At 50.7% G+C, this 25,838-nt stretch overlaps 1 protein-coding gene across 8 annotated transcripts in view; it reads right to left on the bottom strand.

Annotated features, from left to right (window-relative positions):
• MYO18B (myosin XVIIIB) overlaps nucleotides 1-25,838 on the bottom strand; it is a 196,557-nt gene that overhangs the window by 152,815 nt on the left and 17,904 nt on the right. For all 8 annotated transcript variants that reach the window (XM_075013071.1, XM_075013075.1, XM_075013073.1 and 5 more), the window contains 4 exons: nucleotides 25,486-25,628; nucleotides 23,186-23,286; nucleotides 16,999-17,062; nucleotides 3,440-3,584 (listed from right to left, as the gene is read on the bottom strand). In XM_075013071.1, coding sequence (XP_074869172.1) covers nucleotides 3,440-3,584; nucleotides 16,999-17,062; nucleotides 23,186-23,286; nucleotides 25,486-25,628 — 453 coding nt within the window. The remainder of the gene's footprint in view (nucleotides 1-3,439; nucleotides 3,585-16,998; nucleotides 17,063-23,185; nucleotides 23,287-25,485; nucleotides 25,629-25,838) is intronic.

The raw sequence follows: 25,838 nt of genomic DNA, 5'->3' as shown, positions 1-25,838 counted from the left end.
TTTGTTTCTGAGACCAGGGAGGTGGTGGCTGCTCCAGCTATTCCGTGGGGTTGCAGAGCCTGGGTGCGTTCAGGAACATGAATGAAAAAGACACAGAGGAGATCGCTATGGTGACGCTTCCAAAAGCAAATGTGTTTGAATATGTAACTTCAAAGTCCCCGGGAAGGGGAGGGAAGAGATGCCTATCAGGGTGGTAGGTTTAACCCCATTAAAAGTGTGCCCCTCCAAGTCTTCTCCTCCAATGGGCTTTGATCCATTTTTTATCTGCATTTCCTTTTACTTCTTTCCTTATGTTGACACATGACAGAGGAATCGATACTGGAGCGAGTGAAGCTGAGACATGCTCAGGGTTTTAATCTCATACCCGAGTCAGTTGGCTGAGGTGTCACAAGCCCTGTCTGGGCCCGTTTTTTTTCATACTCCCATTCTTGGACAAGTAACTGCAAATTTTTTTTTTCAGACTCAGGAGTTCCTTGACTTTAAACTGACTCCTGAGGGACAAAAGTACCCGCTGAAAGTTCAATAAGTTTAAGTACATCAGCTCCAGTTATGCTAGGAGGGGGTTTTAAAGCCTCTCCCATCTTCATTAAGTAGATGTTCTGCTCTGCGCATCCTGACATGGATACAGACACCTCCTTGGCTCAAAAGCTGTGACCCTCAAGAACTAAAGAGGAAGAGAAAACCAGTCTGTGTCTCCTGTATTTGCATTGGAAGGTTTTCAATTCCAAACAGAGAGCATTCTAAGCAAGTCAGGGGCATAGCCCCCCAAGGTCCTGACAAGGTGCAAAACTTCTGCTCCCGAACAACCATCGTCAGGTTACAAGAGGGAATCCCCCGCCCCCCCAGCAGTTACACAAAACAGCGAAAGGACAGGCAGCATTTTTTAAAAAGGACGTACTTGGGATCCCCTTGTTGAGGGAGAGAGAAACAGCGCTTCCAGATTTACCAAGTGGGAAAGGAACTGGGAGCAAGAACTCACTTCAGATGAAGACAAAGTTCATCCATTTAAAAATAATTAATAAATGATGAACGGTATAAATTACCACAAGATGTGTTATGACATGTTGCAGAGACTTCTGCTGAGACCTATGGCGGATTTTAATGCAACCCATTATTAAGCCCCTATAAATTGAAGTGTGTAACTCATGTGGGGCTGTCTCTGGAATAAGATTAGAAGGTAGTTTAAATACTTCATTAGGAAAAGGCAATTTTGGTCTGCAAGTAGTAATGATGTCATTACAATATTCCTTCAGACAGGTACCGTTATAATTCAGTTCAAGAGAAGCTAAAACAATTGCTAACTGAACCTCTGTCTGTCTGCACAGGCCCCGTGGTATTCTGCAAACCAGGGTGCACAATGTCTTCAGAGACCACCCCTCTCCTCCGCCTGCAGCATTGGTAAGATGCTAAGGGATGACAGACACAGCAGTGTGTGGTAAGGGGGGAACAACTAACTGCATTGCCAAAGACAAGGACCATGAATATGAACAAGTTCAATACAGACAATTCACTTCCACACATTTCCTGATCCGCCTCACCACCGCAGGACTCGGGAGGGGAGACAAGAAGTGGTGGGATTGGTTAGCGTAATGGACAAGCCCGCCAACAAGGGGAGACAAGGGGGCAAAAGTATAGGGGCCCAATGTTTCAAAGGGGCCCACAGCTCCTGTCCACTACCACTGCTGCAGTAGCAATGGTGGCAGCTGGGAGCTCTGGATCCCTTTGAAATGACACAAGAGTGTCGCTCCCCATGGCTTCCGAGGGCTGGCGGGAGAGCCAGAGCGGTGCTCTGGGTGGCGCTAAGGGCTGACTGCCCTTAGCCCCGCCCCTTCCCCCATAGACTCCACCCGTTCCCAGGGTGTGCCTGGCCCCCAGGCCTGTGGCATCTATCAGCCCCACTGACAATGGCTGGGCCTCACAAAACCAGGTTGTGAGAAATTAATGGTATTTTCCTGGACCACCTGAGGAGACCAAGGTCTGTGTTTGGTAGGTTGTACAAGGAACTCACTTTCCAGTGAATTTCTCCAGTAGCCTGTCCTTGTCACTTCCCCTCCCCCCGTCCCATGGTCACCACTCAAGTCCTAAATCATTAAAAAGGGGCTCCAGCAAATGGCCAGCCAGTGTCAAAGGCTTCCCATGCTTCCCCTGAACGCTCAGTCACATGATATGGCATACTGCTGGCGACATATGGGCCAAGTTCTCAGCTGGTCTAAATTTGTGTTGCTCCACAGCTCCGGTATTGAACTTCTGTGGCACTTTGCTGCTGATTCACAGCAGCTGAGAACTGGGCTATTAGTTCTGGGCATGTGGCAAGCCATGTTCCCTCTCATTTTTCATCCATGTGTGGAATAATTTTACATGCACCAAGGCCTGTGCTAATACGCACCAACACACACACAAAGGTTAGCTATGGGTGCTCTGCTAATCAGCTGGGCAGCATTTAGATTTCTCCTGGGAGGCTGCACAAGTGCTCAGCTGACAGGGAGCACTGGCCACAGGTTTGCAGTAAAAGGCTCCTGCTCTCGTCAATTTGGGAGTGCCATGTTCCAGGAGAGAAGTAAAGCCAAACTTTGGACATGCCTAGGGAAGGGAAGAATGACAGGAAGAGAAGTAATGGCCTAATGTCTAGTCTATGGTACAACCCAGGCCTGCCCATTGTCCCCAGACCCCATTGAATTGCCTCAGTGACATGCAGCTGGGAGGGGGACCCAGCCGGGCCAAATGCCCTTAGTCCCTCCCCTTCCGGGGCACAGAGCCAGGTCCCCCTCTCCTTTGCCCCAGGGCCTGCAGCAGTTGTTGGCACCAGTGCATAAGCCTGACTCTTCACTCGCCCAAGTTGAAACCAGCATAATGCCTTAGATTTATACGATGCAAGGGGAGAGCTGGGCCCTGTACCAAACCCAGCAGACGAACACCGTGGTATGCCTGGGGGCATTGTTATCTAGGCATTGTTATTGGTATCTACAAGAGAAATGTCGCTCTGATCAACCATCTGCAGCGTGCAGTTTGTGTTGGGCCTTATCACCTCACCCCAGAGGTCATTCTATATTTACATGGAGACAGTAACATCTGTTCTAGACCTCACACGCCAATGCAGCCAGGGAGACAGCCCAGATGATCATGTAGCTGAGGCCGTAGTCTGCCCCAGTTCAGGTGACCGCATTCCCAGCTCCACCTCATGTTCCTGTCATTGTGACCTCAGCATTAAAAGGGAGGAAGCTCCCAGAGAGACCAGCACACAAAAGCAGAGGAGCAATTAACAAAAATCTAGTTGGACTATAAATTATGAGCTACGCAATCTAATTATACAATTTGACCCGAGAGGAAAAGCTTGTATCTGGCTGGGCTGCCATCTCCCTCCTCTTCAACCTGCAAAAATAGCAGCCAGGCAAGAGTTGAAGGAAAACCAGGCAGATAAGAGGTACAATCATTCCTTTACCTTTACATGCGCCTGCTGCTCCCAGGTGATAGATCCCTGCTAACACACGCCAAATGGCGTTCTGCTCATCCACCGTGATTCCCAAAGTCTCCATAGCAGCTTGAAGCTGAGCGAAAGCAGCAGAGGCCTTCTGCTTCTCTTCAGTCTAAAACGGGGGAAAGGAACAACAGGAGACACTTTAAAATGAGAGCTGGGATTCTTGGAAAATGCAAACACTCAGAACCAACACTAGTGGGAAATTAAAAAGGGCACCAGGATACCCAGAGAGGAAATTATGGAAATGACTAACACTGCTCAAAAACTTTCTAACCAAACCTTTTTCCATCGGAAAATGGAGTTTTGTCCTAACTAAAGTTTTCCATGGGACGGTGCAGTTTTGCAGATAATTTTGTTCTGGGAATAAAAAACTAAAAATAAGCATTTGGTCAGGTAGGCAGAGAGCATTCTGATGTTTCCCTTGGAAATGCCTTTCCATTTCAACATTTCTTTTACAAGTAACAAGATAAATATTTCAGAAGTTGGAATTGGAACAGAACATTTCCATTTCAGCTAAACAAAGTATTTCAAGTGATCCAAAATGAAGTGGTGGGGAAGGTTTGAATGGTTTTTACTTCATTCTGAACAGAATGAAAACCAATCACACAGTGAAGACGCGGAGGTTCAGCATGCTCCAAAGAGCGCAAACAGTCTGGTGGGTGCAGAGGCGCCTTCTGGGTAACTGTGCCATGGGGCCAAAGGAGCTCGCACTGATTCTCCTTCCGGCACCACAAAAGGTTTCATGAGCCCAGCACTTGACCTGCTAGCGAGACGGCACCTTAGTCACGCCTTGTGGTGTCAGGTGGCGTTCAGTGCAGGAGGTACAGGCAGGAAAGGCAGAAACCCCACAGCAATTCCTGATGACTTGGATCTATTGCCATTTTGGATTTCACCTGTGACTGACTGCGGCTGAGCTCTGTGGAAACTAGGCACGAGAGGTTTCATGGAACTTTGCTGCAAGCACCGAGCTCAGTGTCTTAGAGACTCCTGCCCTGCTCCACGCTCCCCTCGCCCCGGCCCCCGCACCCTGAGTACGAAGATGTCCAGCTTTTTTCCTGGGGCTGCCATTTTTAAAAGGCCTCTGGGCAGCTCTGAGCCTCATGAGGCTCTTCAAGCAGGTGGCGCTGCAGCTGTTCTTCTGATCTCCCATAGACGAGAACCAGAGCACTCACCTGGAGTGAGGGTTCAAATCCCCCCTCTGCTTTGCTCAAAGCAGAGATTTAAGCCAGCTGTCTCATCCCCCAGCTGAGTGTCCCAACCTCTAGCCTGACAGGTTTAGGGGGCCACCATCCTCTGACTGGGCCTTGGCATCAGCTATAGGTTCACAATGGTTGGGCTGCGAGCAGAAACGAATTAAGGGAAGTCCAACTGCATGATCCTAGTGGTGCTTACGAGCTACGAATCTATGAAAAGCATCATTAACTCTTCTCAGCACAGTATCTACCACTGGGACTTGCAGAGAAATGATTATTATTATTAGTTACACCATTATTATTAAATATATGCACTAACCCATTCCAGCGCTACAAAAATTATAATTTTAAATGCACAATTAGTCACAGATTTTAATTAAAGGTTTTGTGTGATTGTTTTAAACCCTGTATTTAGGACCGCTAGTTACTGATTTAATCAGCTGATTTATATTTTCCTACAATTGATATCATTCTGTATATTGCCACAGCAATTTGGAAACTAACCATCACTCTTTTCTCTTCTTGCCAAATACTCCAGCCTGCTGTTACATTAAGTCAGTTAAATTGTTCCAGTCTGCCCAGCTGCCTGAACTACATCCTTATCTCTTCCTTTCCAATATGCTGTTTCCCCTGTAGATCTTAGCACCAGTAATGTTGCACTGATGTGATATTAACGAGTAAGACAACCCTGACAACTCCCTCTTCTAGGAGTTAAACGTAAACAGCAGCTTTATCTGTCAGAAACTAGGAAACGGACAAAAGTCAAAGCCATGGGGAAAGTGATATTCTTATCAAAGGGAAAGGCAAAAATGCAAGTGCTCCAAATCTGCAGTCTGAGACAAAACAGAGACTGCTCCAGAGGCCCAGTGTGAGCTGCATTCCATGCCCAGAACAAGGGGAGAATGTTCTCACAGTCTAATGCCATCACCGCGTTAGCCTGGCTCCTTGTCCGAATAACAGAATCTTTGCAGGCTATAAATCTTGGATGCCAGTGGAAGACTGAGTGAGTGAGTTCCTGAAGCTCATGTGAGGAGCATATAAATGAATAGCGGGCTGGCTTCTTGCAGAACTAGCTTTTCCAAACAGAAGGGACACAGTCTATACACAACACTCCCAGGCGGTCTGCTCCAAAGGTTAGCAGCTTGGGACCAGAGCAAAATAACGAAGTGGAGCAAAGTCTGAGCACCAACATAGGACGCAGCAAGCCCTGCCGCACAGGGAACCACATTTTATATCCCTGGCTTCGGGGCTCTCCACCGTTCCAAATGTCAGTTAGGCAGTCGTCAAGGGCGGGCGGAGGCTGGGAAAGCCACTTAGAATGGAGACACCACCCTTCCCCTTGCACTCCCAGTCTCGACTTCACTTGAGGTGGTGAGATTCCCCTAATGGGTGCAGTAGGCAGTATTCGCATGCAATCAAAGGCTCACGGTCCAGCCACTGCCACCCAGCAGAAAATGCTGAACCTCAATGACCCAGGGCTAGCGCGAACTGGATTTAATGCAAGGGCCATTTCCCACGGCAACAGGGGGATGGAAAAACTCAGCAGTGCTAGCCAGCTGTAAGAGAGGTAGCAGCTCCCCCGCTGCAACTAGGAGTGGTGTATGGCAGCCCACCAGCTTGGCAGAGACCCCCATGGTGTCCTCTTCCACCCTCACCTCACTGCTTGAGAAGCCATCCTGCAAACCAGACAACTGGGGGAGACAGCATGAGCAGCTCACGTCACTTCTCTGAGCAGATGGAACATGCTAACAGCCTCTTGTCACTGCAGGCCCGAGTTTTCAATGTATTGCGATGCCTGAATACCTTGGAAAACCAGGTCTGACCCTCCTGTTATGGCTTTGAACCAGTGGCCTACAGATGAAAAGTTCCATCTCTCCTTATCACTCCTCTCACCCATCCAATCCCTGGCAGCTTTCCAGAAATGGGCCTTCCACCCAGGGCTCTTCCTCCCCAGTTTCCACTGTAATGCTTCATTGAGTCTACCTTGGCTGCAGGGGTGAATTCTGCTTGCAGGCAAGATGGGGCCACGCCACAAGAATCACCAGGCCTGAGGCTGGCTGTTGTGCCAGATGCAGCCCAGTGAGCTGTGATCCCGACTGATGCCTTTTGCTGCCACCCTCGGGAGAATAATCATTAGCGATCTGGATTTCAAGCTCCCTAGGGCTGCAAGCTGTTGTCTACTGGTTAATTAAAGGCCCCTTTCTTTCTGCCTCCTTCATAGACCTGGAGGAGCCCTTTGCTCCACTCAAGTCCCACTGGAGCAAGGGCGGCAGCACGAGGACCAGACACAGAGGGGGAACTGTGCTGAGGAGCTCACATTGAAAGCATAAGCTGTGGCTTTCTCCATGGTTGGGGTTCAAAGCACAAGACAGGCTGCCAGCAGTGGGGGAGCAGGCAAGGGGAAGGACAGCAGCTTGCAGATACAGTCACAGAAGCTAACCAGGAAAACTCCTGCGTTCACCCAGGATGATACACTGACAAGCAGCAGCTCTGGGTACCCAACACTTACCCATTACTATGAAAAACCCCTGTACGAATCCCATTCTATCAGGCAGCAACAATCTTCCCCATGACACTATGCCCATCATCCCTCCCTGCAGGAAATCCTGGGGGATAGCCATCAGCCGCTGCTTGCATGCCAACTCCCCGACAAAGGCAGGAGAGCTGATTTCATCCTGGCTGTCACCAAAAATCCTCCTCTGCTCCACTCTTTATTAAGTTCCTCTTTTTCCTGGGCCGTCAGGCCAAGTTCATCCCCATGCATCCCTGTTGACATCTGCAGAACTGCACCAGGGAAGAATTTGGCAGGTGCCTCTCTCTTGTTGAAAAAAAACACCTCCAGAGAGTCGTGCGTGTGCTGGTGATGTCATTTGACTTTTCCGTTCGGGGAGGATTTTCGGTCCAGACACACACAGCCTTGAGGCAAAACAAAACACTTGGGAGTGTCAACGGGGAGCACTCCTGCATTGGCAGCGGATAGACAGAGATCTAATGGATCTTTGTCACTGCTATGGGCTATGATAAAGCTACTGAGGAGAAAATCCCTCGAGAGCCTGCAGTTTTTCCAGACGTGTGGTTGGAAAGCTGGGCTGTCTTGGAAATTAGGGATATGAGAAAGGAGCTTATGAAAGAAGATGGCTGCAAGGCCTTGATAGCAGGGGCAGAATATAAAATAAATGGACAAATGACAGCGCAGTGAAAACTGCAGGAAAGAGCATTGGTGGGAGCTGTATAAACAAACAGTAGGGTGTCCTTTGGTGCTGGCCGGCTGGCAGTTGGGGTTTCCTCTCCATTCAATATGGCTGCACTCAGGTGAGTCACTGAATAAGCCCCACATGCCCTGCAGTGGCCGCTTTCCACGCTGGCTTAGAGAAATCAATATGTCTGGGTCCTCTCACTGCTTATTAGAGTGGCCAGCACCAGCCTCCTCAGATGTGAATCCATTTCTTTTAGAGGTTTGTACCTTTGCCATAAAAACCCTGATGTGTGCCATGCCTGGAAGTGCTCCTTGGAGCCAGTGAGTGGAGATGGATTCAAAGTGATTCTGCTCTGTGATGGCCACAGTGAAACTAAGTGCCCTGACACAGGCGAAACGTCCCTGGGCTCCTTCTCACGCACAACATGGCTCCACACAAGCTCTCACAGGGGATGCTTGGCTGTCCAGACCATGGGCGGGGCTCTCTTAAGCAGCTGTGAGTGCAGGCAGTGTTACAGCCTGACAGCCCCAGTCCGACAGGCAAATGGCAGAGTTTCTGGTTCCCACGATGTTTCATACAAGCATAGAAGATGAGGACTGGAAGAGACCTCAGGAGGTCATCATGTTTAACTCCCTGCTCAAAGTAGGACCGACCCCAAATAAACCACCCTAATCAGAGTTTTATCAGGTCTGGCCTTAAAACCTCTAGAGATGGAGATTCCACCACCTCCGTAGGTAACCCATTCCAGTGCCTCGCCACCCTCCTAGTGAAATAGTTTTTATAATATCTAATCTAGACCTTCCCCACTGCAACTTGAGACCATTGTTCCTTGTTCTGTCATCCATCACCACTGAAAACAGCCTCTCCATCAAATCCACCCTCTCTCATCTCTTCTTTGGACTAAGTAAGCCCAGTTGTTCCATCTGAGCGCATCCTTTTTGTTGTGGGGACGGTGGGGGGGGTCAAAAACTGGATACATTATTCCAGATGGAGCCTCATCAGTGCTGGATCAAGGGGAATACTCACTTCCCTCAGTCTGTTGGCAGTGCTCCTACTAATACAGCCCAATATGCCACTAGCCTTCTTGGCAACAAGGACACTGTGTTGACTCATATCCAGCTTCTTGTCCACTTCTATCCCCAGTGGAGCTTCTTGTCCACTGTAATCCCCAGGCCCTTTTCTGTAGAACAGCTGCTTAGCCAATTGGTTCCCAGTCTGTAGCAGTGCTTGGGATTCTTCCATCCTAAGTGCAAGACTCTTCACTTATTCACTCTTCACTTATTGAACCTCATTAAATTTCTTTTGGCCCAATCCTTGAATTTGTCTGTGTCACTCTGGACCCTATCCCTACCCTCCAGCATATCTACCTCTCCCCTCAGCTTAGTGTCATCTGCGAACTTGCTGAGGGTGAAATCCATCCCATCATCCAGGTAATTCATGAGGAGAATCCTACCCCTAAGCCAACAGAGCCCCCCTTTAAAATGTGGTTTCACTTGGATTCAGAATCAAACCACATTTTTACCAAACTGCTCCCAAACCAGAACTTCCAAAAAAAAAAAAAGTTTCAGAAACACCAACACGTGGTGAGTCTGAGACAAAACACAGTCCCCCAAGCCTTCAGCTACTCAACTTGACACTCAGTTTGCAAGCTGGCTATCTGGAAATCTGACAGACCGGGCTCTCCTACCCCTCCATCTCTGAATTAATGAAAATTTGCTGAACCTAGACTGTTTTCACAAAGCATTTTGGGCCTGACAAACTGATGTTTGTTGACGTAACTCCACTTTGTCTGAAATTTTCCGAGCAGCCCTACTCATATTGCAAGGGGCAGCACCATCACAGGGAACCCAGGAACCTCATTGAAGTGGCCACCATTAGGGGGTTTCACCTGGAGAAAATGCAAAGTTCCTGGAGAGCTGAACGCTCTGCGACCGTGTCCAGCCACTCTCATTCTGTTTCACATCAGCTCTCATCACTCACCCTTGGAGCTGAACTTTAACTTTGCAGAGGTGGGAGTGAAGCCTTGGTTTAGTTTACAACCCAGAGTTTAGCCCTGATCTTCCAATCAGAACAGGTTGTGATTCACAAGTCTAAACCAGACCAAGTCAGGAATCAGTACCAAGGACTCAGCCAATCTCTACATTCACTTATTAAAACCATCTTATTGTTTCAGGACAGAGTCAAGTAGGGAAAGGCTTAGCTCAGACAGCTCAGAAGAGACCCAATAATGGTATAGAGCTCTGAATCCTCCCGAGTTAATCGGGGGTGGGGAGGGGGGAGGGTTGGCTCTTGAGCCCAAGGGAGAGTTTGTGAATACCTGCTGGACTACTTCTCCTGCACAGTAATTTCTGCAGGAATCTCTGATAAGTAGCAACACACTGTGTGCATGCTGTTATGGCTCTAATCCAGGAGTGGGCAATAATTTTTGATGGGGTCTCTCTGAGAATTTGGTAAGTGTCCAAGGGCCGCACTCTTCCATGATATTAATGGAGGAGATGCAGGAGCTGGGACGGAGGCTGGGTGCAGAAGTGCACTTGGGGTAAAGGACTGGGGCGCAGGAAGGGATGTGAGATCTGGGCAGGAGTTTGCGTGAAGGAGGGGTTTGGCGCAGGTCTCTGGGGTACAAGGGCTTGTGTTGTGACTGAGGGCAGGAGCAGGTTTGAGTAGGGGTAAGAGACTGGGGTGCAGGGTCTGGGAGGGGGCATGGGTGCACGAGCAGAAATGCAGAGGATTTGGTTTATGTGGGGTAACCGTACAGGAGGGGGACAGAGGGCTGTGGGGAGGGAGGGGTTGGCGTGCCAGAGGCAGGCTTTGGCTGGGAGGCACTTACCTGGTTTCCTCAGCCAGGCTCCCTCCCTGTCATGCCCATGCAGGCCACTCAGAGCAGCCAGCAGAGCCATGTGTGCTTCTCTGAAGGGTGTGAGCTCAAGAGAGGGAGGGGTACTTCATGCACTGCCGGTTATTCAAGCAGGCAGCTCCCACTGGTTAGTTTCCGGCCCATGGAAGCTGCGAGATTGTGCCGGGGGTTAGGGCAACGTGCAAAGCCTCTCCTCTTCCCGCCAGGCTCACAGCGTTCAGAGACACACATGGCCCCGCAGACAGCTTTTCCAAGTGCTGCGGGGGCGCAGCAGGAAAGGGCCCTGCCTGAGGTTCTGGCCCGCAGACCGTATTTTGCCCACCCCTGCTTTAATCCCTTGTTTCTAGGGTCACACGTTAGTTTCTCTCCATAAAAACAAACATTTCACTGTGTTTTGAATGTCACTGCAGTTCAGCCCCAGGGGCAGGAGGACACACGGGTGGAAAGGGATTTGCACAGAGACAGCTAATAAGGTTTGATGTAGTTAAATGCGCACCTATGTACTCACATACGCATCTATAAGAGATAACAAGTATGCCCCGGGCTACAGTTATACTGTCAGCAGGATCCGGCAGCCAAAGAGCTAGTCCATCCTCACTCCTCGTTTCAGCAAATATATCTTGGCCAGAGATCCCTGCACTTGGTCTCAGAATCCGACCACCTCCAGAACACGTGGGATGCCCAATTATGAGACATGTCTCGTATTTTATTGCCTGAGTGTTTGCCAAGTTTTCGCCTCCATACAGTTTCCCCAGAGAAACACTCCTTGGCATTTTGATGAGCTAGTCAGAGCCAGTGGTCTCCCAGAGCTAGAGCACAGGCAGAGCATGGCCATCCACCTTGACACAATCCTTCTTCTACTTTAAAAACGTGAAAGCTAAGTGCCCCTGTAGAGTCCTGTCCTCTTTGGCAAATACATCATAGAGGAGTAGAAGAGGAAGGCACCTCAAGAGATCATCACGTTCAATTCCCTGCCCTCACCGCAGGACCTGCCTTTAAATACCTTTATCGATGGAGATTCCACAACCTCTCCAGACCCAGGAAGGGCCCACGCAAGCACAGCGGGTTCCAAATAGCTGTGTTTACGAGCTGCACAACATGCATGACTGAACTGCATATACATTGCTCTGCCCTTTGAGTTCTGATGGTGGCTAAAACACAACATGAGGAGCACCACAGGAGGGCTGATGAGCTATTTAAAGAGATGCTCCTCCGCTCCTACACGCTCACACACACAGGTTAGGATTGTCAAATACGCCTATTGAAGCACCAGTCTACAACTCTAGAGCACATCTGATATTTTACAAATAAGCCATTTCTGAGGTATCTGCAACCCAAAAAGGGTTCTGAGGTCCCCCACCCCATTGGTAAGGCACCACACCGCAAAAGAAAGGCGCACGCAGTTGTTTTGATGCTTGGCTAATTAAAAAATAGCCTCCTGGCCCTTTCCCGAAGAAAGAGTCACCTTTACCCTGGGAACAAGCCCAGAGGATTTCTGCCCAAAGGGCACATGCCTAGGAAAAAAAGCTTATAATGAAAGTGGCTTCCCAGCTCTAATGACTGCCATAAAGCTGCACTGTCTCCAGTGGTGCAATTTGTTCTCAGCTTCCTCTGCAGCGGAGTCTAAAAATAGATCTGTCCCACCCTTGATTGCTATAGGCTGGTGTGAAGGTTTTCTTCTTTTTGGTTATTAGCCCTTGGGTCTGCCACAGGTAGTCCCAGGATGGGCGACTTAAGAATAAGTCCATGTTGTATGCTCAGTGCCTCAGGGCTGCATTCATGGCCATCAGAGAGGGATACAAAGCATCGCTGAGGGCAACTTTCCACCAGCTTGTCCCAATCTGAATAGGAGGCACAACACGTGTCCTGGCTTGTACACACAGTATTGTAAGAAAAGCCAGCAACGCAGCTGGGCTTTGCTTTATCTGCCTTAGGAAGCCAGCTCTTGCATACCGTGCACCATTGCAGGGCACAAGCCAGCAAATGCAACCGCTGGGATGATGGATAGAAATTTGGAAGCCCTTCTCACAGCTGTCTGGAGTCGCACCTTTGTATTGGTGGCTCAGCAGCTGTGAAAGGAACTGCCTAGGAAAATGATGGCCTTGACTTTCCTTTAATGTCTTTTCCAGACTCCTGGGGACACATGTCAACTCTTCCTGCAGCCAGCAACTGAACCTCTGGAAGAGGCCTTGGGGAACCCTGTCTGAGTAGTACCTGGTGGCATCTTTGTAGCAACAGCTCAAGCTCCAAACCCAGCCTGCAATCACACAGACCATCTGGTGGTGCCTCATAACGGATGCTCCTGCAGCCCAGTCTAAACCTAATATCTGAATTTGGCTTAAAAAGGGCCTTTCACACTGCAGAAGAAACTTCCCATCTGATCCCACTGAGCAGGAAGAAAGGCTGATGCAGCAAATGTGCATTCCTGTTTGTCTTGACACATTTGTCATCTGTTGGAGATCACAAACCCCTGCCCACAGGCACCTGGAACGGGACAGATGTCAGAATTACAATTACAGCTTAGAAGCACCGATTCTGCAGCACAGAATTCTCATTACACAGCAGGCGGCATGTCAGCCATTTGCAGGTTAAACCTCTCAAATAGGCACCAACGCCACAAACCACAGTGCACCTGCAAAGGCTGCAGCCATCCAGGAAACCTCTAATCCATTGACCAAATATCCCAGACAACACAAATTGGCGGAGGAGCTCATTAGAGCACTGAAGGAATTAATAGCCTCCCTGGCCACATTGCCTAGAGGCTGTCAGAATCTAGCCTGCATTGCCAGGGAGTTTATTTGCATTTTAACTGTTTTCACTCTGCTGATGTGGTAAGACCAAAGAAATGCTTGCACGCACGCGTGCGCGCACACACACACACACACACACACACACACAAACTGAAGAGTACATTGAACTAATTGAAGAAAAATTGACAGGCTGGCCTTTTGACAGCCTCACCTTTTTCATTTCTCTATATTGATGGTTAATTGGGTCACGTTCCTTCCTATATTCACCACATTCACAGCACTGGAGAGGAAGAGGTGAAATATAGAGAGATCAATGAGCAGGAGAAAGAAACAACCACCTCACCATCCACTTTGTACTGAAAGACTTCAGCCAGCACAGGGAAGAGCCTCATACATAGGTTTCTGACACAGGTGACAACTAAAATGTAACTCAAGAAGCGCTTTGCCGGGTGCAATGTTGCAGAAATTGCAGCCTGAATTCCTGCTTAACCCATGGGCATCAGACCAGCCATGAAAAAGGAATAAAGAAATACCTTAAACCAGCGCCCTTTCTTGTCAATTGCAGGTTAACACATGCCCGTGGATCCAGCCTTCTCCAAGGACTGCTGCCAAAGATAGAAGAGCTGGGCCATTACCCATGTCCACCTGGCAACGCACCATGGGGCTGGTGAAAATTGGCCAGTCACACTATTGTCAGGAGTTGTCCACAGGTGCGATATTTGCAATTTGGAATGGTGAAAGAAGATCATTGCACTGGGGAAGAAAGCGTCTTCCATTTTAACCCTTTGGTGCAGCTGGGAAAGTGGAGTGTTTCAGCAGAGCAGTGCTTTAGCCGTGATCAAAACAGGATGTGTCCTGCCAAACCTGGAAATCACCCAGCCTGTGGCTGGGAGATCAGTTGCAGAGCAGCTAATTTGTCTAGCCAGTGGATTTGATTAACAGCTACATAATGAAGACTGACAATTGAATTGTACCCATTGCAGATATATCTGCAAATTGCTGTGATTCGTGCCAGTGCTTTGGTGCATTGGTAAAATGCCTAATCCGCGCAAGCAGCTACCACTAATAAGGAGCAGACGATGAAAAGTGAATGCAGTGATAGCCTCTAAAAATATTATTCTGGCTTTCTCCAAAGCACGATCTCACCCATTCGAGAGCTATCATCACAAGGAAATATCAGAAGTTATACGTACTCGGAACAGCGCGTTCTGTCTTATTTAACTGAATAAGCAATAATAGCCACAGACATATTTCCTTAAAGGTGCATCAGGGAGTGCTGAATTTTGAAATACGAGGCTGAGGCCAACTCTAATCCAGCAGGGTGCCAGACTGCCCCACTACAGCCACCACTGGCTGACAGCCTCTCTATGGCTGCCTGCTAATGCTGCTTCCCTTTACCAGCCGTCCCTCCAGTCAGCTAGCAGCAGCTTAGGGATACTCTCGGTAAAGCTGTGCTGAGGAACTTCAGCTTCTTCATGTGCACTCTGCACTACACAGCCTCCCCACCCCAGCAGAGCCCAGCACAACACAAGGGCCGAGCCTATCGCACTGTCTGGCACTGAGAGTCAAAGCCTGTAGCGTGCGTCAGAGTCACTGCACAGGGTCAAGGGGACAGCTTCACATTTCAGGGTGTCCCATTCCCTGCAGATCTCCACCTAACTAGCCAGCTGGTGCCAGGGTGCACTGCATTACTACCGTGATTATCGCACTAGTATTTGCTAGTTATATTACATGAGCGGCTCGGCACCCTGGAGCAGTTGTGCTAGGTGCTATACAGAAACAGTATGAACAGATGGTCCCCATCCAAGGCGCTTAGAGACAGATACCACTAGGAGAGTGCTTGAAACCCATGAGACTGTATCCATCCGCACAATAGTCAGTGCTCTCAGCACGGCCAAGGCTAACCACTGTCAGGTTTTGGGCAGGCACTTTGGTGAAGGAAAGTTTTAAGGGGGGATGGGAAGGAGGAGAGGGAGGTTGCTTAGTAGGTGTGTGTGGGTGCAAGGGGCAGTGTGGGAGAAACCATAAAGGGGCTTGTTGGGAAAGGTAACAAGTGGGTAATGGAGACTGACATCACCGTCTGCTCATAGGTAGAGTCGACATTATGGTATCATTGTATGAGGCTGGGATAGGTCCGAAAATTCCAGTCGCCCTCCGCTCTCCCCACACAGTGGAACTCAGAGGCTGGGTCTGACTTTCCAGAACACCACCCCCACACCAGTTGAGAGTAATCTCAGCTCCTGGTGCTGCATCCCCTGGCTCTTTGCAGGCTGTCCTCTGTGCTGTGAGCTAATGGCGCATTGCACGCTTTGCCCTCCACGACTGAGAAGAAAGGCAGCATTTAACCGAGCGGCAAGCCAGCGGGTGTCAGAAAGGCATCCCCAGGGCAGACGGTGGTACTTCAGAGAGAGCACTATCCATCCATCCTGAGGTGGACCGTCCATTTAAGGAAGAATTTGGGGAAATAATTCAGAGGGGTTTGCTCCCGGGACTTGGTTCAGGCTCATACCAAATCTTATTCCACAGGACAGCGAGTTGGGCTTTATCCATGAAATGTATTTTCATCAGAAAATATTGAGTCCTCAACTAGGGTGTCATTTGGGAGGGAGGAAGGGAGGGGTGGGAGGGGACAGCAGCCATGTGCACTGGGACGCTGTTCTTAACATTCCCTGACTGTCAGGGAGCAAGGGGAAAGTACAGGGCTTAGGTGTGTGCCTTTCACTCCCGGCTGGTGAGGGGAAGGGCAGAGGAGTATTTCACGCAAGCTGTACACTTTCCCCTCCCTCCCTGACAGTCAAAGCAGCAGAGTCCCAGTACATAGGTTACCTGCTTCCCCTTGCCCTCCTGAAATGGACTTCTTGGTCCTTAAAAATGAAACTTCTCATGAAAAAGTATCGCAGGAAACAACAAGTTAATTAGGGAGGTGTCTCAGGTCTAGGGTACATCTGGTCAGAGAGAGAAAGAGCAGCCAGCAACCTTGGGGGCACTCACCTGGGATGCAACAGACAATTCCTACGTTGAATCAGGAGCACTCCATCTCTGCTTTTCCACAAGCTCCAGTTTTTATACCAAGGTGGAACCAAAACAAAGGCGGAAACTTCTCTCCCCACCCCCGCCCCAAAAAAAGAGTTCTTGTTTTCCACCTCGTCCCACTCAGGAGCCACATTAGGTTCCAAATGTCTCAGGAAAGTTCAGGATCTGGACATTTCATGTACCACATCATGACCCTGAAACGGCCTGTCTAGACAACCATGATACTGCATGGGAAGGGTCTGACCCGGCTTTGCTCGTAGTTTGGTCCGACGGCTATTCCTCTGCTAATGCAGTGCTGATAAACTCTCCATCCGCAGCATATTTACAAAGCTGCAGCTGTCTCATTTCAAAGCTTAGCTCCTAGGAGCAAGGCTCTTGTCACCTGGTGTGGTGGCACAAGGCCATGAACACTAAACAGCTCTATACAGAGTAGCTCAGGGAAAAGCAACATAGGGAAAGCGAGGTGTAATGTGACTGGTTTACTCCGTCCTACCTTCAGACATGGCCTGATTCCAAAGGAGTTGCTCTCCGCCGTCTGGTGCAAGTGCAGCATCGTCCTGAGGAAAAATCAAAATTAAGCCACACCCCGGCACTACCGGCTGGGTCTTACTGCTCTCCAGACGGAGCAGGATCTCGTGCACATAACTGAATGCTACAGCACTGTGGAGTGTTCAAAGCCACGGAAGGAGCTTAGGCAGCTCAGTTGCTCCATGGAGAGAAAGCTAGACCCTGTCACTCTCAAGAGAGCAGGGCATTTAAACTCAGGTTCCCAGGTGCATTTCTTAAAGGCTCAAGCAATTGCAAATGCTTCCCTGGGCCCCTTCCGAGACCAAGATTCTCTCCAATTGCCCTTGCTGTGTTCCTAGATTTCTGAGTGCTCGTTCCCCCCTTGCACTACCATCCTGAAGGCCAGGGTGTGCCGTGTACATCCCTGCCTTTGATATATAATGCATTAGGTACGGAGGCCAGTGGCTAACAAAAACTCCTAGACATGAACAGATTCACTCTTCCAGTCCTACAATTACCAACACCACAATACAATTCACACCCCAGTGAGTTATTCTGTTGTAGTGTGACTTGTCTAACTGTGCTGCATGGTACCGCACAAGGCCAGCATCTCTTTCATTGCCTTGAAAGAATGCCTGTAAAGGGTTAAACCCAGAGAAAGTGGGCTGTCTGTCGGAAAGAGCCAGGGGAGCCAATGGGGAGAGGGAAGGATTCTTTTCAATTGAAACATTTGCCTGCAGAGAGAATGTCTTTGTTCTGCGAGTGGAGCAGGGAGAGACCAATATGCTTGGTGAATCCAGTAAATATCCTGGCCACATGATAATCAGTGCACAGATATGCAAGTAGAAACGAAATGTTTAGTTAGATGCCATCAGACTATTTTTATTTTGGGTTTTGTGTGGGACTTTCCAGGCTGGTTGATGTATTTTTCCCCTGTACTCTAACTTCTAAGCTGAATCACAGGGAAGTAAATCTCTGAGCTCTAACCTTGATGATTTTAGTTGCTTTGATTATACCCAGCAACCAAGTATTCTATTTACTTTGCTGATATTTTTCATCTTTTGTTAATAAAATTTCTTTTTTTTAAGGCGATGATTTGATTCCTGTGTCCCAAGGAGTGTCTGTATAAGTGTCTCCCTAGACCAAAAGGTCAGCTGTCAGATTATAGGTCTAATTTCTTATCTGTATTTCCAAGTCCCTCCGAAGAGAGGGGTGAAGCTTAGGGGTAACCCCACAGGGAGATATCCAAGTGTGTCCTCCTGTGTTTTAAAGTGGGGGGGCAGTTACCCCCCAAGATCAGGAAATCTGTGATCCTGGGGAGCTTTTTAAAGCAGAGCCTATACAGGCGAGGTATTTTTAAGGTTTTTCCGAGCCCCCACTTTCTGCACTCAGTGTCTCCAAGTGGGGATCAGACCGGACAGCCACCAGCCTAGCTTTGTGGATATGAACCAGGTGCACATGTGATTCTGTGAAAGGCAGATGGAGGTCCACCCTGAATGAAGAAGAATTGGCTCCTGCTCTAAGGGAAATCCTAGGAACCTTATTGGACCAAATAAAACAAGTAGAGTTCCAGTTGCCCTCCTGGGCTCGAGGGCCTTTGTTACTTGTACAGCGTTGCTGGTGCCTACGAAGCAGGGCAGGCATGTGCAGAGATGGCCCTGCCAGCTGAGTTCATAATCAATGGGACTTTTATGCAGTGGGGGGCTAATGGACTTGGGTCAGTGCGCTGAAGCCCGGAATTATGATGCATTAGGTGAAATTTATTACATAAAGCCTACGTCTACACTAGCCCTAAACTTCCAAATGGCCACGCATATTCAGCGTTTCATTAGCATGCGGGCAGCCAGGGCACTTCGAAATTGATGACCCGACGGGGCTCCTTTTCAAAAGGATCCCGCCTACGTTGATGTCCCCTTATTCCCACCGAAGTGCTGCAGCCGCCCACGTGCTAATGAAGCGCCGAATATGCGTTTCAGCTCTTCATTAGTAAACTTCGAAATGGCCATTTGCATGGCCATTTCGAAGTTTGGGGCTAGTGTAGACACAGCCAAAGTGAAAAGTGACCCAGGCTGGCAACCCAAACTCAATTATTCGAGTGTGCGTTAAACAGTGAACTCTATTTTTGGGGTGATTTTTCATTTTCTTCTGATTCGCCCCATCCTGGTTTTAGCCAAGCTGCAAAAGCACCAGATGGCGCCTGCCCTGCCACGTTCTCGAGAACTCCCCACCCAGATCTGCACTTGGGGCTCTGAAAGTGAGTGCTCCATACGCAGAAACTTTGACCACTTCCTCTAGGGAACAGCAAGAAGTCCAGTGGCACCTTAAAGACTAAACAGATATTTCGGAGCATGAGCTTTCGTGGGCAAAGACCTGCTTGGTCATCTGATGAAGCGGGTCTTTGCCCACGAAAGCTCATGCTCCAAAATATCTGTTTGTCTATAAGGTGCCACAGGACTTCTTGTTGTTTTTGAAGATACCGACTAACTCAGCCACCTCTCTGATATTCCTCTAAGGAGGCAGCTTCAAACCAGCTTCCTCGAGTACAGTGCCCTGACTCCTATTGCTTGTGTGTCTCTGCTGTCCAGTCTCGTTCTATTACACGACAGGCAGCAAGCAGGCCAAAACCAAAAGAAAACTGTGTGCGGAAATCATTTACTTGCTCTTCTGCTCCCTCTCCTGGAGAAATCAGATTCCCGCCGTACAGTCCCAGAGCTTAATTCACAGCCTCGGACAATATCACCCTGATTAGGCCGACCCTACGTTTCCTGTTTCAAGTCTCCCTTATTAGCCTGTAACATCCCATCTCTCTACCAACAGCATGACACCAGTTACCCCGGTCCAGGGCGAACCTGCCAAAACACTGTTGGGACAAAGCCTCTGCTGGACCGATTGTTTTCCCCTTTATCCGCACAAACTGTGCTCCACGCAGGGCACCGTGGGTGATTGGCTCCCTGTGTTCCAGGAGTCTGCGTCCTGTATTCCTGCTGCAGGACAGAGAACTGGAAAGCGCTATTCCAGAAGCAGCTCTGGAGTATAAATAGGGGGCAACAGGGGAGCTGGATGCTGAGCCAGTGCTCTAACCATTAGCTGAGAGAAAGTTCAGCACTTCGGCCAGCCACGTCCACTAGCCATTCTGTGACTAAGCAGAAACATCTAGTGCTGTGTTGAATGCGGCCCTCCAAGCTGCAGGATCCAGCCTGGGGGCACAGCGGTCAGCCTCAGGCAGGCTCCTGGCCTGCCCCACTGCCCGGCACGCCACTCCTAAAAGCAGCTGTGGGCTCCTGTTTGTCTTTCAATAGCTGAGTCGGGGCAGGAGGAGGGGAGACACTTCATGTCCTGCCCACACCCCCAGGTCTACCCTAGGTCACAACCCAGAACCCCCTCCTGTACCTCACTCCCCTCGCCCCAGGTCAAAACCACATCCTGCACCCAAACTCCCTCCCAGACCACTCGCCTTTTCCTGCACCCCACTGCTTTGCCCCAGCTCCCTTCTGCACTCCATGCCCATCTCAGACCCCACACCTCCTCCATTAACATCAGCAAAGGGTGTAGTCCTTGACCATTTTCAGAATTCTTGGAGTGCCCCCCACCATCTAAAATGATTTCCCACCCTAGTCTAGGAACTCAGCTGGCCTGATGCTTCTCAAGCCTATGCACATTTTGTGCTATGGAAGCACCTATCAAGCTAGATGGCAATTCTCTTGCCTTACACCGGTTTGTGCAAGAGGAGCACCAGACCCACACTCTCTCTGGTGTAATGCTTCTTTGACCCATATTTCTAAGTGTGTCACTTTCAGGTAGTATCTCTCTCCACGCACACCCCAGCTCCCGGTCGAAACCACCTCGTGTCTAGCTAGCTGAAGAGTCCAATGTACCCATCCTTCTGTGCTGGGTTATGTATTCCAGTTACTGAAACAGACCCTTTGTATTAACAAAGGGATACAGAAACTGCCCTGCCCCTCACCCAGCCGAGAAGCAATTCACACGAAGGCACTGGGTCACCTTGCAGCTGATTACTAACAAACATCAGAGGAGCAAGTGAGGGGAAACGCGCTGTATGAAATATTGATCAGGTGCAAAATCTCAGTCCCTTGTGTGCTGGAGTTGGCAGGGCTGAGATTACATTCACAGACATCGCTGCTTCTCCACAAAGGATGACCCAAGTGACCCAGCGCACAGCAACGTTGTGGTGGGGAGCCTTTATACCTGAGAGCCATTCCCTGCATGTAAAGGAGCTGCACACACAATCGGCTAGGAGAGTGTCACCGAGCCTGTGCTGTGAAGGTCTCCTCCTTACCTGCTATTTGCCTGTGCAACCTACACAGCAAGATCAGAACTTCTGCACATTGTTCCGAAGCCGGCCGTGAGGGGTTAGAGTACACGAGTCTGCCCGTCTCCCACAGCTGGGTGAGGGAGTTCCTGCATTCTCTGAGGAATGGCTCCTGGATCTGACATGTGCTACGTTGCTGCAGCGCTGGGAGGACAGCGCTGCCTTTCACTCTCTCTCTGGAGAATGACAGGCCGTAAGACAGAGTTGCACAAACACACCCCTGACCCACAATGGCAAAGACACTGCTCTCGGCATTGGTATTTGCTCCCTGTGCAGGCATCGTGTGGGGGAGAGGGGTCCTTCTGGTTAGGCTGAGCTCTCAGCCCCTGTGCTCCTTCCAGAGTTGGCAGGCCTCAGCCCAGGGTCTCCTTCAGCAATGGCTCTCTCACACCCACGGGCGGTCGTCCAGCACAACGATCAACACCTGCCGGGAAGCATCTGAAGCCGCTGCAAGCAACGGAGCATCACACCACACTACCCGACACAACACTTAGCAACACAGCTGCCCCAAGGCCCTGACGTTCCCGGGCTGGGGCTTTGCATCACACAATAGGGACAGTTTGCCAGGAAATGCAGAGAGAGCTTATTCGTTTCGGGAGGCACATCTTTCCCTAACTGCGACCCCAGCCCTAGAGCCCCACAGCTCTCATCAGCAAACTGGATGAGATTGCTCGAGTCTCTCACGGCCGACGTGTGTTTGTCACAGGCCCCCGTCTCTCCCGGAAACCTCTGAACAGAGCCCAGCACTCCTCCCTAGAATCCCTTCCAGTGCAAGCAGCAACGAGCTCTTTTCACTGGTGACAGAGGGCAGGAACAAGGAGCAATGGTCTCAAGTTGCAGTGGAGGCAGCATCTAGGTGGGATATTAGGAAAAACGATTTCACGAGGAGTGCGGGTGAAGCTCTGGAATGGGTTACCCAGGAAGGAGGTGGAATCTCCATCCCTAGAGGTTTTTAAGTCTCAGCTTGACAAAGCCCTGGCTGGGATCCCTTAGTTGGGGTTGATTCTGCTGTGGGCAGGGGGCTGGACTCAATGACCTCCTGAGGTCCCTTCCAGCCTTGTGATTCCGTGATAACCCCGTCCTCCCAACACCCCTCTGGGGACTCACTTGGGTGAACACAGGCTCATAGGAACGTGAGGGTGGTGGGGACCCCAAGTGGTCGTCTGGTCCCATGGCCTGTGCTGATGTGGGAGCAAATATGACTTAGTCCCTCCCTGTCTGGGATTTGTCCAATCTGCCCGTAAAGACCTCCAGCAACAGGGACGCCGCACGCTACCTTGGAAGCTGGCTCCGGAGCTGAACTACCCTGTGATTAACTCCCAAACCTCAGTGTCCCCGGCCGCCCGCGACGACCTGGCTCAGGTTGCCCTGTTGCTTTAGGGAATCCCTTTCCCTTGGTCGGGCTGCATTAGTCCATCCCCTGGGGAGGGCAGATCAGCACATCACTCTCCCTCACCCCACCCAGCACGTGCAGGGTGCATCTCTTCGAGTGGCCCCATCCCCATAGCGTCAGGCCATGGGTCACTGGTACCAATAGCTGCTGTGGGCAAGGTGGGAGGGAGGCAGCTCTGTGCCCTGAAAGGGGCGGGGCCAAAAGCCATCAGAGAGAGAGAGAGAGAGAGAGAGAGAGAGAGAGAGACAGAGAGAGAGAGAGCGCGCGAGCACTCTGGCCACTGCCACAGTAGTAGCAGCCGGAGTTCTGGGCCCCTTTGAAAAGCCGGGCGCAGGAGCAGCTGCCCCGTATGCTCTCCCCGCCCCCATGGGCAGGCCTGCCACGAGTGCATTGCACACAGACATAACAGATTTCATGCCACGCACTCGGCCCCCCGTGCCACAGCTCTACCTGTGAGCCACGTCCAGTCCTGCCAGCATCTGAGAAAAGACACTGAAGTTGCTCTCGCCTTCCGGTTGCTGTGCGACACGAACCCTTTCCAGCAGCATTGTCTGGCAGAGGAAACAAAGAGACGGTTATAGCCCCCGCTGCCCGGCCTGAGATCCCCCACCAGGCTGGCCGAGCTCAGAGACTGGGTAACAAATTCTGGCTGGTCATGCATCTGGACCAAACCCTTTTCATAGTCGAGTGCTTCTGCCTCTGCAGCTGGCAGCAGAAGTGCCAACCAACCGCAAGGGGCCAATTCTCGCAATGGCTCTCCCTGGAACTGCTAGGCAGAGCCATACAGAGGGACATGGTCAGCTGGCTCAGACAGACTGGGCCACACACTGAGTGCTAAGCCCAGCCCACCCAGTACAAGGACCTGCTCTTGGAAATCGGAGAACCTCCTTGTACGTGACTCTTCAGTGCTCTCCCCTTTGCACCAGGCCACAGTATGTGGAGGGAACAGCCTTCTCCACTCTGATGTCTACTTCCCAAGCCATCCCCAGCAAGCCTGTCCATCTAACCAGCTCCAGCAGAAAGCCAAGGGGATACATTGCTGCCCAGGCACCTGGAAAGGGAAAGGCAGGCAGAAAAGCTTCCCTTGCTCTCAGGGTTTGCAGTAGCTGGCCTCTTTCAAACTCCAGCACTTGGGGAATCACAGTCATGCCTGAAGAACAGGGACTGATGCCACAGATTTCAGGGAGCATTAGAAAGGCAGAGTGAGACGGCCAAAGCCGGCCCTGAGTTGTTCCTTCTAGGCTGCTTCTCCCCAGGCAGCTGCAGACAGGTCCCCTTCTTGCAGCTCAGCTGAGGCCCATCTAATGCCCGCATGGGAACGTGCCAGCCCCAAAGCCAGATCTGCTAGCTTGGAGGCAGGGCCAGAAAACCAGCTGTCCTGCTACAGGCAGCGTGTGCCAGTGACCTGCAGGGAGCATAAGCTGCCCAAGTCCTGGTCCCTGGGATTCCCACCCAAGGAGCTCAGCTCCTGCACAGCTTTATTTCCCTGACCTGTGGCGAGGAGAAAAGCAGATAGAGGCTTCTGATTAATTTCATGGCCAATATATTTGATGCTGTTAATTAAACGCCAAATTATAGATTACTTATGTCTATTTCACACCAGCCCTGTTCAGCTTTTCTGCCAGGGATGAGAGGGTCGGCTACTGGCTGCTGCGGAGCCTAGCAGCATCACTAAACCAGCTCCTGCTTGGCAGGCATTTGGATGACCTACATCAAATGCTGAAGAGATGGGAGACTGGGGACACACACAGGGCCATGGCTACCGGGGCTCTCCCTCAGGCTACGAAATACACTGAAACCCGCTGCCAGTCAGAGCTCAGGCTCCTGCAGCAGCAGAGCGTCCTGCGCCCCGGACAGCTGGGGCAGATGTTACTTGCTGCCTATTAACTGAAAGTTCCACCTGGCACCGGGGGGGGGTTGCTTTCAGAACCTGTATATATCAGCTTATTTTCTCTAGAGTCCTATTCTGCAGGACACCACAGACACTCTCTGGCTTGTTCACCAGGTCTGCCAACACTCCCTCAGCCCCACCTGGCACCAAGCACTGGCTCTGAAGCAGGGACTTGACTTCTAGCCCTGGCTCCAGTGGCCTTCGCCAGGCTGCTCCCTTCTGCCTTGGTCCCCAGACAATACTGATCTGCCCGGCGGGAGGGACCAGGGTGAAAGGCTGACGTGTGAAGGGTGCACTGCCAGGGCTGGGTCTGGTGACAACAGTACCAACCGAGCAGTGTGCCCGTGTGGAAGGCAGATGACCCCTGTCCTGCCATGCACTTGAAACCCCCACACCTTCGAATGGGTCACTGTCCCAGGGAGCGGCACCTAGACCACTCAGAGAGAGAAGGCTCAGCTGAGAGGCAGTGGGCTTTTAGCTCAAGCTGTACAGGCTCCTGCACTAAGCTCCAGAGGTGCCAGGTTCGAGTCTGCCTTTGGGTGGGTACTCACCCACTCCAGGAACAAACTCCAGACTTCCCACACCCCATCAGACACCAAGGGAGGGAGCAGTTTTATAGGGATGCTCTGTGGGCACACTTGCATTCTCCCTTATCTCCCACCAACCTCCATCCGGACACAGTGAGCCCCCCGGGGCTGGACGGCTGTGTGACCACAGGGAGTGCGACATGATGCTCCCAGAGAGGAACCAGCCCTGCCCCTGGCGTACAAGGGCCACGTGAACTCCCCCATCCTGCCAATGGAAGTGGCTGGCAGTGGACAGCACCTGGCCGGGGGTGATGGTAGGGCTGCACAGGTACCTGGAGATGGGCAGCTGTTATTCGACCAGTGGCATTGAAATCCAGGGACATGACCATAGAGAAGCGAGTGGAGGTGCTGTTGTGCCCCGTGTCGACTGTCCCAAAGGCTTTGAGGATTGTGAACATGGCCTGAATCTTCTCCACTGCAAAAAATCAACACAAAGAGGCAGGTGTGCAGCCGGCTGCGTGGGAGGCTGTAACCGAACATGGCACACTCTCCCACTGCGAGCTGCCCTCTCCCCAGGCCCTCCCACTGCGAGCTGCCCTCTCCCCAGGCCCCAGCGTGACAGCTGCTAGACCACGCACTGATGTTCTTCACAGTGAATGAGACCCGCCCCCAAATCACACCTCCC

Source organism: Carettochelys insculpta, chromosome 18, assembly GCF_033958435.1.
Source record: "Carettochelys insculpta isolate YL-2023 chromosome 18, ASM3395843v1, whole genome shotgun sequence".
Taxonomy (NCBI): Eukaryota; Metazoa; Chordata; order Testudines; family Carettochelyidae; genus Carettochelys; species Carettochelys insculpta.
This window is presented reverse-complemented; position numbering and strand designations above follow the sequence as displayed.